Source organism: Sorex araneus, chromosome 11 (genome assembly GCF_027595985.1).
Source record: "Sorex araneus isolate mSorAra2 chromosome 11, mSorAra2.pri, whole genome shotgun sequence".
In the NCBI taxonomy this organism is placed as follows: Eukaryota; Metazoa; Chordata; class Mammalia; order Eulipotyphla; family Soricidae; genus Sorex; species Sorex araneus.
Genome location: NC_073312.1, coordinates 47,597,679 through 47,610,705, shown reverse-complemented (window position 1 = coordinate 47,610,705; position 13,027 = coordinate 47,597,679). Strand labels below are relative to the sequence as shown.

At 59.4% G+C, this 13,027-nt stretch overlaps 2 protein-coding genes across 5 annotated transcripts in view; one reads left to right on the top strand and one right to left on the bottom strand.

The window, feature by feature from the left end:
- Window positions 1-6,111, top strand: part of PI4KA (phosphatidylinositol 4-kinase alpha) — a 109,968-nt gene extending 103,857 nt beyond the window's left edge. For both annotated transcript variants that reach the window (XM_055118744.1, XM_055118745.1), the window contains 12 exons: window positions 38-167; window positions 864-934; window positions 1,705-1,777; window positions 1,862-1,932; window positions 2,993-3,102; window positions 3,260-3,364; window positions 3,448-3,573; window positions 4,142-4,262; window positions 4,529-4,688; window positions 5,003-5,092; window positions 5,343-5,426; window positions 5,706-6,111. In XM_055118744.1, coding sequence (XP_054974719.1) covers window positions 38-167; window positions 864-934; window positions 1,705-1,777; window positions 1,862-1,932; window positions 2,993-3,102; window positions 3,260-3,364; window positions 3,448-3,573; window positions 4,142-4,262; window positions 4,529-4,688; window positions 5,003-5,092; window positions 5,343-5,426; window positions 5,706-5,757 — 1,193 coding nt within the window. In that variant the 3' untranslated portion in view covers window positions 5,758-6,111. The remainder of the gene's footprint in view (window positions 1-37; window positions 168-863; window positions 935-1,704; window positions 1,778-1,861; window positions 1,933-2,992; window positions 3,103-3,259; window positions 3,365-3,447; window positions 3,574-4,141; window positions 4,263-4,528; window positions 4,689-5,002; window positions 5,093-5,342; window positions 5,427-5,705) is intronic.
- A 3,783-nt stretch (window positions 6,112-9,894) lies between these two features.
- Window positions 9,895-12,369, bottom strand: TMEM191C (transmembrane protein 191C). Of its 3 annotated transcripts, XM_055119226.1 has the most exons (10): window positions 12,125-12,368; window positions 11,881-12,004; window positions 11,756-11,806; window positions 11,565-11,642; window positions 11,365-11,421; window positions 11,172-11,231; window positions 11,005-11,069; window positions 10,847-10,919; window positions 10,606-10,646; window positions 9,895-10,514 (listed from the first exon to the last, which is right to left on the bottom strand). In XM_055119226.1, exons 1-10 carry the CDS (start codon window positions 12,280-12,282, stop codon window positions 10,310-10,312), a joined length of 912 nt encoding a protein of 303 aa, XP_054975201.1. In that variant the 5' UTR covers window positions 12,283-12,368; the 3' UTR covers window positions 9,895-10,309. The 3 variants fall into 3 exon arrangements, with proteins under 3 accessions (XP_054975201.1, XP_054975199.1, XP_054975200.1); XM_055119224.1 differs by having other exon boundaries at window positions 11,005-11,231; window positions 12,125-12,369; XM_055119225.1 differs by having other exon boundaries at window positions 11,005-11,231; window positions 11,365-11,415; window positions 12,125-12,369.
- Window positions 12,370-13,027: the final 658 nt, after the last annotated feature.

The window sequence follows — 13,027 nt, the reverse complement described above, 5'->3', positions numbered from 1 at the left end:
GACCCGACTGCAGAGCTCCCCGTTGTTCCCCTCACAGCTGACATTGGCGACCTCCTGGAGCAACTGGTGGAGGAGATCACAGGCTCCTTGTCAGGCCCGGCCAAGGACTTCTACCAGCGGGAGTTCGATTTCTTTAACAAGATCACCAACGTGTCAGCCATCATCAAGTGAGCAGCGCCTGTGCCAGCTCCCGCGGCCCGGCGGGATCTTCCAGGGCCCACAGTAGTGAATCTGCTCCGGCAGCTCAGACTTCATAGGGGAGCCGGCTGCCGGGAAGTGACCCTCGGTGCAGCTCTGAGGGTCCTGACAGCAGCAGGAAGCACACAGCGGCCACAGACTGGGTCTCCTCAGAGCTCGGGCTTCTCTGGACTTGGTCCCACGACCCCAGCCCGGGACTCCGGCGCCCTCTCCTGCCTGGGTACTAAGGGAGGCAGGAGATGGCGTTTGGTGTGAGCAGGAGGAGCAGACCGGCCAGGGAGCCCGCTCTGCCTCCCCGCCAGGAGCCATCAGGGCTTCTCCATGAGGAGTGTGCAGCAGAGGTCACTGCGTGATCGCCAAGGGCAGAGCTTCCCAAACTTTCCTGGCCCACTGTCCTCTTTGCAGGAAAAAATCACCCAGTGCCACCTCCACCCCCCTAGAAATCCACTTTCTTTAAATAAAGTGTCCTGCAGTTGTCCCTGGGACTGCCAGCATCCCTCTAGGGGATCATCTCCCCGCTTTGGGAAACACTGAAGTATCAGGCGTGGCAGGGCCTTCAGGGCTAACTAGGAAGGAGGAGCAGAGAGCACAGACAGAGCCTGAGGCAGCATTGCCAGAGGCCACAGCCCACAGGAGCCAGCAGACTTTCTCCTCTTGTCCCTCAGGCCCTTCCCCAAAGGCGATGAGAGGAAGAAGGCGTGCCTGTCCGCGCTGTCAGAAGTGAAGGTGCAGCCTGGTGAGCAATGGCAGCCCCAGGAGGCCAGTGGGATGGGCTTTTCCAGTGGGCACCCCTAGGCCGAGCAGGGCAAGGTACACATATACTGGTGCCCGGGGGTACCAGGTTTGTGCCAGACCCTGCCCTGGGCGTCCAGCCACTTCTTAACAGATCCTTTTTCCACCTTGTGCTCGTTTTTTCGGAAGGTTCAGAGTTATTTTTTCTCCATGGTTCCTAAGCTCAGCTGTAACAAGAACAGTGCAGGCCACAGACGGGCTGGGGTGGAGTCCCCGGGACTGCCCCAGAAAACCCCAGCTGTTCAGTAGGCTGGGTGTACTCTGGCTGGGCCCAGGGAGGTGCTCGGGCAGGGAAGCACTTAGCTTGCCTGAGCGAGGCCGAGCTTGAGCCCTGAGCACCCGGTGTCTTGATAGTGAGAGTTTCAGCCCCCCAGCCTCCTGCCAGCGCTGACAGTTTGCCAGGTTGCAGAGCAGGGCAGAACAGACCTGCTTGCATCCCCTGAGAACAGTGGCCCCGCACCGCTGGTGGGGACCCAGCGACAGCATCCTGGGTCTAGAAGCTGCCAGCTCAGTGCGTCCTCCTGGAGAACCAACCCTCAAGGGATGGTGGCTCCTTGGCTTGGCATCGGGAAGGATCTGGTCAGTGGAAGCTCAGTACCAGGGAGGGCGGCCCGGGACCCCCCCCAGAACGGGGAGGCTCCCAGGTGCGGCTCCTGCAGGGAAGTCTGTGCCCACACCTGGGTCCCCGTGACTCCCTGTCTGCTTCCCATGCAGGCTGCTACCTGCCCAGCAACCCTGAAGCCATCGTGCTTGACATCGACTACAAGTCCGGGACACCCATGCAGAGGTGAGTGGTGGGCCTGCCCGCCCACCCCAGGGCCTTGCCTGCTTCCTTGCCGGCCTGCACACTCACACTCTGGTTGTCTTTCAGTGCCGCCAAAGCTCCGTATCTGGCAAAGTTTAAAGTGAAGCGATGTGGAGTCAGTGAGCTTGAGAAAGAAGGTCAGTTAAGAAGTGCCGAGTGTTTGGGATAGCAGTGTCCTCCCTAGCTAATGCCACTTTCTTTTCCACATTTGGTTCAGATCAGCTGCCCCTGAAAAGGGATGGCCATGCAGACCATAGACCCTTGGTCTAGGGCCTGCACTGGCAGGCTTGGGGCTGCCCCCAGACCACTGGGAACCCAGCAGTTTCCACATTAGCCTCATTTGGGGAGAGACAGTGCCAACCAGGGTGCCCCGGGGCCTTGCTCCCTCCCCAGAGGCTGGCTCCTTGCTTCTTCCCGCTGCAGCACAACGACCAGCAGGCCTGGGTAGTCTGCTAGTATTGTGTCGCTTTTTACTATTTTGGGTGGGCGGGATTGGGGGTACAGGGGCACGCTGATCAACCCATTGCAAGATGTGGGGCCCAGGGCCGGAGCAATAGTACAGCAGGCAGAGCACTTGGCCTTCCATGAGGCCTGCCGGGGTTTGATCCCTGGCACTCCAGGTGGGCCTCTGAACACCACCAGGTGTAATTCCTGAGTGTGTGTGGAGCCAGGTGCAAGCCCTGAGCACCGCTGGGTGTAGCCCCAAAACAAAGCAAAGACACGGCGCTCTCCCAGACTTAACCACTCTGACTTTCTGCCCTTGCAGGCACCTCAGGGTGCAGACACACACTGCCCTGCCCCAGGCCCCTCCACCTCATGGTGCCCTATACACCAGGATCCTTATTTCCAGTGATGGGACTCACTTCGGTGCTCACAGCTGGGTCCTCACGTCTACAGTCACATCCTTGCCCCATCCTTGGGAGCTAAGGATACGGCTCACCCTGTGGGGCACATTCTCCCCCCCCCCCCCCGCCATGCACCTCCATGCACACATCCGGTGAGGAGGAGGGGCTGCTCTGTGCCCGCCTCCACGTCCTGAGGGTGGCAGGAGAGTCCAGTCCTGTGATAGCAGCTGTTGGGCCCCAGCCCCTGGGACTCGGCAGAGACTGTGCCTGGGGTTCCGTCTGAGCACTGCAGTAGGGAGCACCTCCCGCCAACCCTGCTGACGGCAGCCCCTCACCCGCCCACTGCACACAGGCCTGCGGTGCCACTCCGACGCAGAGGACGAGTGCAGGGCCCAGGAGGCCGATGGCCAGAAGATCTCCTGGCAGGCGGCCATCTTCAAAGTGGGAGATGACTGCCGGCAGGTAGCGGCCCCCACCTGGGCCTCACCCACTGTCACCCAGTCTTCCCGGGGAGGGGGTGTCCGGCACACAGCACAGCCTTGCACGTAGCAAAGCAGAGCACTCAGACGCAGGCAGGGTGGGGGCCACCAGCTGACGCCCTGGTCTCCCTGGCTCCCAGGACATGCTGGCCCTGCAGATCATCGACCTCTTCAAAAACATCTTCCAGCTGGTCGGCCTGGACCTCTTTGTCTTCCCCTACCGGGTGGTGGCCACTGCCCCTGGGGTAAGTGTCCAGCAGGAGCGCAGCACTGGCCCTGCACTCGGGCTGGCTGTGCCCCGGGTCCCCAGCATTTGTCTCCTCCCCAGTGTGGGGTGATAGAGTGCATCCCCGACTGCACCTCCCGGGACCAGCTCGGCCGCCAGACGGACTTCGGCATGTATGACTACTTCACGCGCCAGTACGGGGATGAGTCCACCTTGGCATTCCAGCAGGTGACCACACCCCAGGGCCCTGTGCTCCCCCACCACGGCACTGCCTGTGGGTCCCAGACTTTCTGGGTGCGTGTGTTGGGGGCGGGGCTGGACACACCCAGCAGTGCTCAGGCCTTATTCCTCATAGGGGACCATATGGGGTACCTAGATCAAACCCAGGTCTGCCACATGCAAGGCAAATATCCTCCCCACTGTGCTATCTCTTTGACCTCTCTGCTTTTCTGACCTGTCACACGTTTGGGAATAAAACTATGCCCCCACATGCCTCCCAATGACTTTCTTAGGATTCAAAGATACCCCAAAATAGGCTCCCCGTAAGAAAGCTAACCAGGCTGGAGCAACAGTACAGCAGGCAGGGCACTTGCCTTGCATGTGGCCCGCTCATGTTCGATCCCAGGCATCCCATAGGGTCCCCTGAGCACCTCCAGGAGTGATCCCTGAGCACTGGCCGGTATGGCCCAAAAACCAAAAAAGAAAGAACTAAAACATGGTGTGCGGGTGAGGACCGCTGCCCACTGGCACCCCTGCCCAGGGCAGGCCCCAGCCCATAGCGCCCTCTCTCCACCAGGCGCGCTACAACTTCATCCGGAGCATGGCAGCCTACAGCCTCCTGCTGTTCCTGCTGCAGATCAAGGACCGGCACAACGGCAACATCATGCTGGACAAGAAGGGCCACATCATCCACATTGGTCAGCCGCACCCCACAGGGCCAGGGTTCAGTCCAGCTCTGCACCCCAAGCTGTTGGCCCCTGGGAGGGTGCTAAGGGCAGCACAGGGAGGGAGCTCCTCGGGCCGAGCCCCAGCCTCCACCTCCTCCTGCCCCTGCTCCCAGGCCATCCACCAGAGCCCACCACCTACTGGGGTGGGGAGCAGGGGCTCTGTCCCCACCCTGAGCCTGCCTGCACCTCTGCTCTGGCGTCTGGTCACAGCCCACGTGCTTTCTGGGGCCTTGCAGACTTCGGCTTCATGTTCGAAAGCTCTCCGGGCGGCAACCTTGGCTGGGAACCGGACATCAAGCTGACAGATGAGATGGTGATGATCATGGGGGGCAAGATGGAGGCCACACCCTTCAAGTGGTTCATGGAGATGTGTGTCCGTGGCTACCTGGCCGTGCGGTGAGCCCCGGGAAGGGGTGGCCGGAGGCGGGGGGGATGGCTAGCACAGACTTGGCACCAAACAGCCTGCAAAGCTGGAGGTCGGCTGGGCCCCTCTGCATGGGAGGACCAGTCCCCCCAGCCTCCACCGCATCATACCTTCCTCAGGGTGTCCTAGGGCCAGAGCTCAGGCTGGAGGCCAGGGAGGACCCTGGCCGTTCGGGAAGTGACCAGCCCTGGAGCGGGTTGCCAGTGTCTGAGGTCAGTCCTGTGAGCTGTGGAGCACAAAACTGGGCAGGCCCCACTCAGCCCAGCCTCTCCCCGCCTCTCCCCAGGCCCTACATGGACGCGGTCGTCTCTCTGGTCACCCTCATGCTGGACACAGGCCTGCCCTGCTTCCGCGGTCAGACAATCAAGCTCTTGAAGTAGGTCCCTGGCACACGCCCAGACCATTTGGGGTCAACTGTGCCCTGGGGCCACTCACTCTGGAAGCCAAGGGTTGCCCCGGGCCGTGAGGCTGCCACCGGGACAGGGATACGGGAACAGCGTCCCACTCTTGACCTGGCCCTGAGCCCTCAGGAGGCTGCATCACCGTCCTGAGCCTCACGCCGTGCGGAAGGTGGCCCGGGGCAGGGGTGGTCTGTGATGGCCACCCTGACACACTCCCCACTCCAGACACAGGTTCAGCCCGAACATGACTGAGCGGGAGGCTGCCAACTTCATCATGAAGGTCATTCAGAACTGCTTCCTCAGCAACAGGCAAGTCAGCCCCCAGCCCTGCCCCCCGCTGCAGCCAGGCGCACGAGGACAGGTGTCACAGTGCAGAGGGCCTCGGGAGGAGGTGGGGTGCACACACAGGGTGGCTGCAGGAAAGGTGGGAGAACAAGCCCCAACCTGCAGGGCCCACACAAGTCTGTGGCCAGTGTCGAGACAGGGAGGAGGTCGGGGGCCAGGACAGAGGCCTGGAGGTCACTCACCTGCCACAGGACAGTGAGCACAGGTGGTCTTGGGCCCTGACACCTTCACTCCACCCCACAGGAGCCGGACCTACGACATGATCCAGTACTATCAGAACGACATCCCCTACTGAGCCCGTGGCTGCAATCAGGGCCGGAGCCGGCCCTCACCAGCTGCGCCGCCCGAGCGGGGACTGCGGGCAGCCCTGTCCTTCATCCACAGGAGAGAGCGACGCCCCCCGGAGCCCTGCGGCAGCTCCTTCCTCAGGGGTGGCCCACGTGTGGCGTGGGAGACTGACGGGACAATCACACAGTGACACTGTCTGCACGGGTGTGAATACTGTTTGCACTGGACACATTCCCTACCTGTCTTATGCATAGGTACATAAAGTATTTTCTTGTGTATAAAAAAATAATTATATTCAACTTAAGATTGTAACCATCGTGAACAAATAAAAGCCAAAATAATGCACCATGTTGGAACTGGACAGCAGCTTGTGAGTGGCGTCCTGAGTGCACTTCCAGCCAAGAAGTGACTCCCGGGAGTAGGGGGTCTCCCCCACAGCGCCCTGGCCTGTAGGGACAGACCAGACAATGTGTGTCTCAAGGGCTGGCTGCACTTTTCTGAGAGAAACTGGGGGCATGGGTGTTGGGGGACGCTTGCCTTGCATGCAGTGAACCTGGGCCCAGCACCCGCTATGATCCATAAACACAGCCAGGAGTGATCCCTGAGCAGAGCCTGGTATGGCACAAAAGCTAAAAAGACAAACTCAGCACAGTTGGGTGCACCAAAGCAGCCTCGTGCCTCTGTTCCTTCCACAACACAGCTGTCTGCTCTTGGCTTCCCCAGAGGTTACCGGGCCACCTGTACACGTCTTAGCATTGCTCTGTGCCCACCTCTGCACCACCCCCTCCTGTCTCCCCTTGTCCACTCAACCACTGCTCGCCAGAACTTTCCAGTACTCATGCCATAAGCCCGAGCAGTCATTTGTCACAGCCTGTAGAACCTGTTTGAAGTAGAATATAAAGGTCCAAAAAGGGGCTGGAGTGATAGCACAGCGGGTAGGTCGTTTGCCTTGCATGCAGCCAACCCGGGTTCGATTCCCAGCATCCCATATGGTCCCCAGAGCACCACCAGGAGTAATTCCTGAGTGCATGAGCCAGGAGTAACCCTGTGCATTGCCAGGTGTGACCCAAAAAGTAAAAAAAAAATAAGGGTCCGAAAAGTGGAGGGTAGGGGGGGCCAACCTGGAATCATTTAACAGCACAAAATTGGCTAAATAGCAAATAAAAATAGGGATGTAATAATGCATCAATAAAGCACTTGCCTTGCATATGTGGGCCCTGGGTTTGAGCATGACAAAATAGGTGGACCAAAAATAATTAAAATCAAAATGAGGACTGGAAGGAGTACAAGGGTTAAGATGCCTGCTTGCCTTGCACATAGCAAAATATGGTTTGATCCCCAGCACCGTGTATGGTCCCCAAGTCCTACCAGGAGTGATCCCTGAGCTCAGAGTGAGGAGTAAGCCCTAAGAATCGATGGGAGTGATCAAAACCCCCCCCAAAAGAAAAATACAAGAAGCCATCCCGAAGATCCCTGAGCAGACAAAACCAGTTTGGTCAGGTATGCAGAACTCAATTTACTTTTTTTTTTAACAAGATTAACTTGATCTGCGTCACTTCTTGTTCAAGCCTCTGGAAATCACAAACAAAACTATTTCCAGGGCAGGTATGAAGTAACCCCTGACCTAGCACTGAGGCCGGCTCTCGGTGGCAGCTCCTCCCAGGAGAGAGAATCCACCATCCCTGATAGCTCAGCCTCAGACTGTCTGGGCTTGAGTCTTCCCAGTACACAAACTTTCAGTTTTCAGGGCTGACTCCTGCCCTGCACTCAGGAATCACTCCCAGCAGGGCTTGGGAAACCATATATGGTTCAGGGGATTCAACCAGGGTGACCCTCGTGCAAGAGCCATAAGTCCTGTGTTCTGATGTGTGCGCAACCAGCTTTCACTAATTACAGTGCAGTCTCGCTGGCTGCAGATCCAAATCCAAAGAAAATACCCGCCCCCGACAGTTAATTTCCAGGCCAGGCTGGTGATTTTTTTTTTTTTTTTTGGGTCACACCCGGCGATGCACAGGGGTTACTCCTGGCTCTTCACTCAGGAATTACCCCTGGCGGTGCTCAGGGGACCATATGGGATGCTGGGATTCAAACCCGGGTCGGCCGCGTGCAAGGCAAACGCCCTACCCGCTGTGCTATCGCTCCAGCCCCTGAGCTGGTGATCTCTCATGCTGGGGCTCCCTGTGATTCTTGTCTCTAGAAGCCAAGCTCTGCTGTTCCTGGTGTTTGAAGATTTCCTGGTGCCTCCCTGAACTTGGTCGGTGACCAGATTCTGTTTGGGAATGGGGGAGGTTTCCCCTGTGTTAGTTGAACTGTTCCTGGGAAACAGCATGTTTGATGGGCCAGAGAAACCGTGCAGGAGGTGAGGCATGTGGCTGCACAGGCCTGGGACCCTGGTTTGAATCCCCACAACATGTATGGTTCCCCCAGCACCACCAGGGGTCACTCCTGAACAGAGCAAGGAACAGTCCCTTAGGGAGGCAAATCCTCCACCCCAACCCCGCAAAGAAAAACATAGTTGAGGTCAAGTGGCAGTTAAAGGCAAAGATAACCACCACCTGGTTAGGCCTGAACACCCACGTGTGGCCTAAACCCTCTACCCCACCCCATTCCATGGTTGAGATTTGGGGCCTCCACCAACCGCAGCTTCCCCTGGGTGCCCCTCTAGCCTGCATCTTAGGGACTTTTGGAAAATACAAGTTTGAGATATTTGGAATTGAGTAGCCCCTCTGAAAAGTTATTTTGGGGGAAGGGAGCTCCCAAGCGTCCCTCTAGGCAGTTCTCAACCAACCATCGTGGCGGTTCAACGCAACAATGCAGTGCTGTCAGGACCTGCGGCGCTGGGATTACCAGGCGTCCTCATGGCGCTGGGAACTCCAGGTATGCAGCCAGTGGTGCTCAGGGGCCATGTGTGGGCACCAGGGTGGGCTGCACACATGCTCCCCACCACTCCCTCTGGGGGAACTTGAACTCATGTCCACCTTAAGAGGCACTCAGACTTCTCAGTAGGATGCATTATTTGTCTGCAGAAGTTTCAAGACTAGATAATTCCGAAAACAGCTTTAGTAGAGCTCTTAGAGCATTCAAATAATTACTTAGTAAAAACTTTGTCCCTCTGGGGCTGGAGCAATAGAACAGCGGGTAGGGTGTTTGCCTTGCACACGACAGACCCAGGTTCAATTCCCAGCATCCCATATGGTCCCCTGAACACCATCAGGAGTAATTCCTGAGTGCAAAGCCAGGAGGTAACCCCTGTGCATTGCCGGGTGTGACCCAGAAAGCAAAAACAAAAACAAAAAAAAACTTTGTCCCTCTGAGCAGGCACCCTTCCTAGGCTTGGACAATCCTTGAACAGTTGCTGAAGAAAAGAACCCCCCATTGGGCTAGAGCTAGTACAGTAAGTAGGGCACCTGCCTTGCCCTACCGGATTCATCCCAGCACCGCATATGGTCCCTCCAGCAGATCACTCCCACCCCCACCCCCCAGTGCCAGAAGTGATCCCTGAGCACTGCCAGGTGTGGCCCCACAAAAACAAGAACACTGTTTGCTAACAAGACATGCTTTGAAAGCAAAAATGAGCCCCACCTGGTCTAAAGCATCCACCCTCCCTCCCCCAGCTAGTGGCTGCTTCCTCTTGGCACCTCGGTAGGCGGCATCTTAGGAGGCCCTTTTGGAAAACAAATGATCTAATTTTTAAAAAATTAAATCCCATTTTGTTTATATGATTAAATCTTGGCTTCTGGGAACGTGCCCCAGGGAATTTTTCAATCCTTGGCTACTATTCTCATTAGTTACCAAATTAAGCTCTCAAGCGTATTGTCTACTACTGCAGGGTTTTAAATGCCTGTCAGGGGCCAGTTAGAAGTTGATCCCCAGCACTGCATACGGTCTGCCATGCCCCAACAGGAACTACCAATGAGCACAGAGTCAACAAGAGCTTCTGAGCACTAATGAATGTGGCCCACCTTGCCTTGCACGTAGGGGACCTGGGTTTGATCACTGGCATCCCATAGGGTCCCCTGAGCACTGCCAAATGTGATCCCTGAGCAAAGAGCCAGGAGTTACACCCCAGAACACAGCAGGGTGTAGCCCCAAAACAAAGAAAATACACACACAATCCATTTGCAGAAAGAACACAACTGAAGGTTCATTGTTCCCACGAATTGGAAATTGGAATATCTTACATAAAAAGGACGACTCCCCCGCGCAGTGCTCAGGGGCACACACTCCAGGACGACACCCAGAGAGGCCCGCGACATTCGGGCCGAGTCCCCCCAACGCTGCTCTGCCTGGCCTGCGGGCGCCGCGCCGAGTCCCGAGCAGGTTGAGTTCTAAGAAGTCGACCCCTCCGACTTGGCCGCAGCAGGCGCGTCGCCGGTGGGGGTCGCAGATGCGGGCGGCCTATTGCGCTCAGCCGCTAAGACTCGGCGCGCGCACGCAGAGGCGGAGACGGACCCCTAAGCGCTGCCCTGGTCGTCATCCGCCCCCGCACCTTTACCCCGGGGGCACCCAGAAACCACACGCGAGACAGAGTGCACATGGCAGGGCCCGCGTGATGCGCCCTAGGCGGGCAGGAGCCCGCGCGTGCGCAGCTCAAGCAGCCGGGACAGCGTGTAGCGCAGGCGGCGCAGGGTGGTTTCCGAGCACAGTTGCGGGAAGCCCCGGCGCAAAGCGTCGGGGCTCATCAGCACCAGGTGCAGCAGCGGCAAAACCAGGACGCCGAGCGGGAGCAGGAGCAGAGACTGCAGCGCGCCCAGGGCCCAGAGCCTGCGGGGCCGAAGAGCGCGGTGACTTGCAGGGCTCGGGGAGCTGGACCACACCCGCAGCCCCGCAGCCCCGCACCCGCCGCCGGGCTCACCCGATGCCCGCCGCGCCCGCGCGGCGAAACCACCGCTTCTCCTGCGGAGAGAGGGGGCAAGGCGTCCAGCTCCGCGTCGGGGCGGGCGCGGGGCTCGGGCGCAGCTTCTTGCAGGGGCTGTCCCGTCGGAGGGGAGCGGGCACCGAGGGCCCGGCGGCCCGTCGTGGGGAAGTCACGCCGGGAGGGGGAGCCGGGCTGTCGGGGTGATGGCCCTCGTGGCGGGGCGGGACAGGGAGCTCACATAGTCCGCCTTGGCCACTTCCTCCATGAGCGAGCCCGCGCAGTCCTGCAGCCGGCGAGGCTGAGAGTTGCCCCTGCGGGGACAGCCATCGACGTGCGCGCGCTGCCCTAGCCCTGCGGCCGCCCTCCCGGCACGCCCCGCAGCCCCCAGGCCCTTACAGCTCGGCGCCACCGCGAGAGGCGTCCAGCGCAGCCGCCGCCTTCATCACCTTCCCCTGCAGCTCCTGGAGGGGCGGGAGCGAGCCCTGTGGGCTGGCTGGGGGCGGGCCGGGCCGCCCTGGGCAGGGTGGAGGCCTCAGCGGGATCCAAGGGGCGGGGGGCCGCACCTGTAGCACTTGACTCTGCTCCTGGAAGTTGGCCCAGGTCTCCTGAATCCGCTGCGTGCCCTGGGGGTGAAGAGAACCCTGATTCAACTGGAGGGGCACGCCCCTCTCCACCCTCCCGCACCTGCCTGGGCTCCACCCCTCCCACCCCCACTCTCCCCCCCCACCCCCCACACACACCCGGTTCCGCCCGCACCTGCCGCAGGCCCTCCACCAGCTCGCTGTGCCTGGCCTCCATCTCCTCCAGCTGTTTCTTCCCCAGGGGTCCCAGCGACGTCAGGAGCCGAGAAGGCGCGGCTCCACCCACAGCGCTGCCCGCAGGCCACGCCCCGCCCTGGCGGCCCCGCCCACGCGGTCCTTTCCGGGGACCCTGTGGACCACCCCCCCCGGAAGTACCTGCAATGCCACTAGTTGGGTTTCGAACTGCTGGCCCTCGGATTGCCGGCTCCGCTTATCTCCTCCGTAGTAGAAGAGCTAAGGGTGCGAGCGGTGAGGGAGGGCGTGCGGGGCCTCGAGAGGCGGGGAGGGGGCCGAGGGGGTGCGGAACGAGGCGGAGACTCGGGAGGAGCCCGGGCGGAACCCACTACCTGACTTGACAGCTCCTCCCACTGCTCCTGCAGCTGCCGGTTGTGACGCTCCTTCGGGCAAGGCGGAGAGGGCGGTCACGCGGGCTGGGGGTCCCCGCCCGAGCCCCTCCCTCCGGGGAACGCACCAGCTTCTGTTGGCGGTGCTGCTCCGCATCCAGCAGTTCGCACACCCGCTCCGCGCGCTTCCGGGCCGCCTCGCGCGCCTCCCCCCTCGCGGTCCGCGCCACCTGATTTCTCCTTCGCTGGAGGCTACAGAGGGGGGACCGAGGCTCAAGCAGCCGTGCCCTCCCCTCCGTGGGACTCGGGGGCGGATCCGACGGCCTGGAGCGGAGACCCGGGAGGCGTCCAACCACCGCGGTCCCCGCGCACCTGCGCTCGCGCTCCCGCAGGCCCTGCAGGCGCCCCGTGAGGCTCTCGCTCTCCGCCTGGAGCCCGCGCACCAGCTCCTCCAGCTCCTGGTTCCGCTGGCGCCCGTCGCGGTTGTCCTTCTGCAGCTGCAGCAGCAGCTCCTCCTGCGTCTCGGCCATAGCTCCCAGGGCTCTGCCGCACCACTGTCCTGGTCTCGCCGCCGGCACCCGCGGGCACGTCACAATGTGCCGCAGCCAGCTCGCGAGCTCGACCCGCGAGCCCAGCCCAGCGCGGGTCACCGAGGACCGCGCTCATTCCGTCGTTTACAAGTTATTGATGGACCATCAAGGGATCAGTGAAAGGTTAATAAAATACTAATAACTAATTCAGAAAAATCGAAGACTGGTTTCCCTATACAGCAGATGGCACTTGCAAAATGATCGATCTCTCTTGTGGGGAAGACTTGGAAATCTCTATCAGAATCCATAAATATGATCCTATCTTTTGGCTCAATTATTCCACTCCTGGGAATTTATCAAAGGGAAGGAGGGGAAAAGTGAATTGCTAAGCATTCAATAGTTCATTGAAATGGATACCGCATTCGCAAAAAGGAAATAAGTATTTTAGCAAAAATAAAGATATAATGTCTACTGGGAAGTTTGATCTAGCACTGATAATAAGATTAATAATTATAAGGTGGCAATATCTTTAAAGGAAACAAAGGCAGCTATTTTGTTTGGAAAGGCTATAGGCATGTTAGTGCTTTTAAACCTGTCTTTAAATCAATTAGGAACTTGATACAAAAATAACTCGGGGGCTGGAGCGATAGCACAGCGGGTAGGGCGTTTGCCTTGCACGCGGCCGACCCGGGTTTGATTCCCAGTATCCCATATGGTCCCCTGAGCACCTCCAGGAGTAATTCCT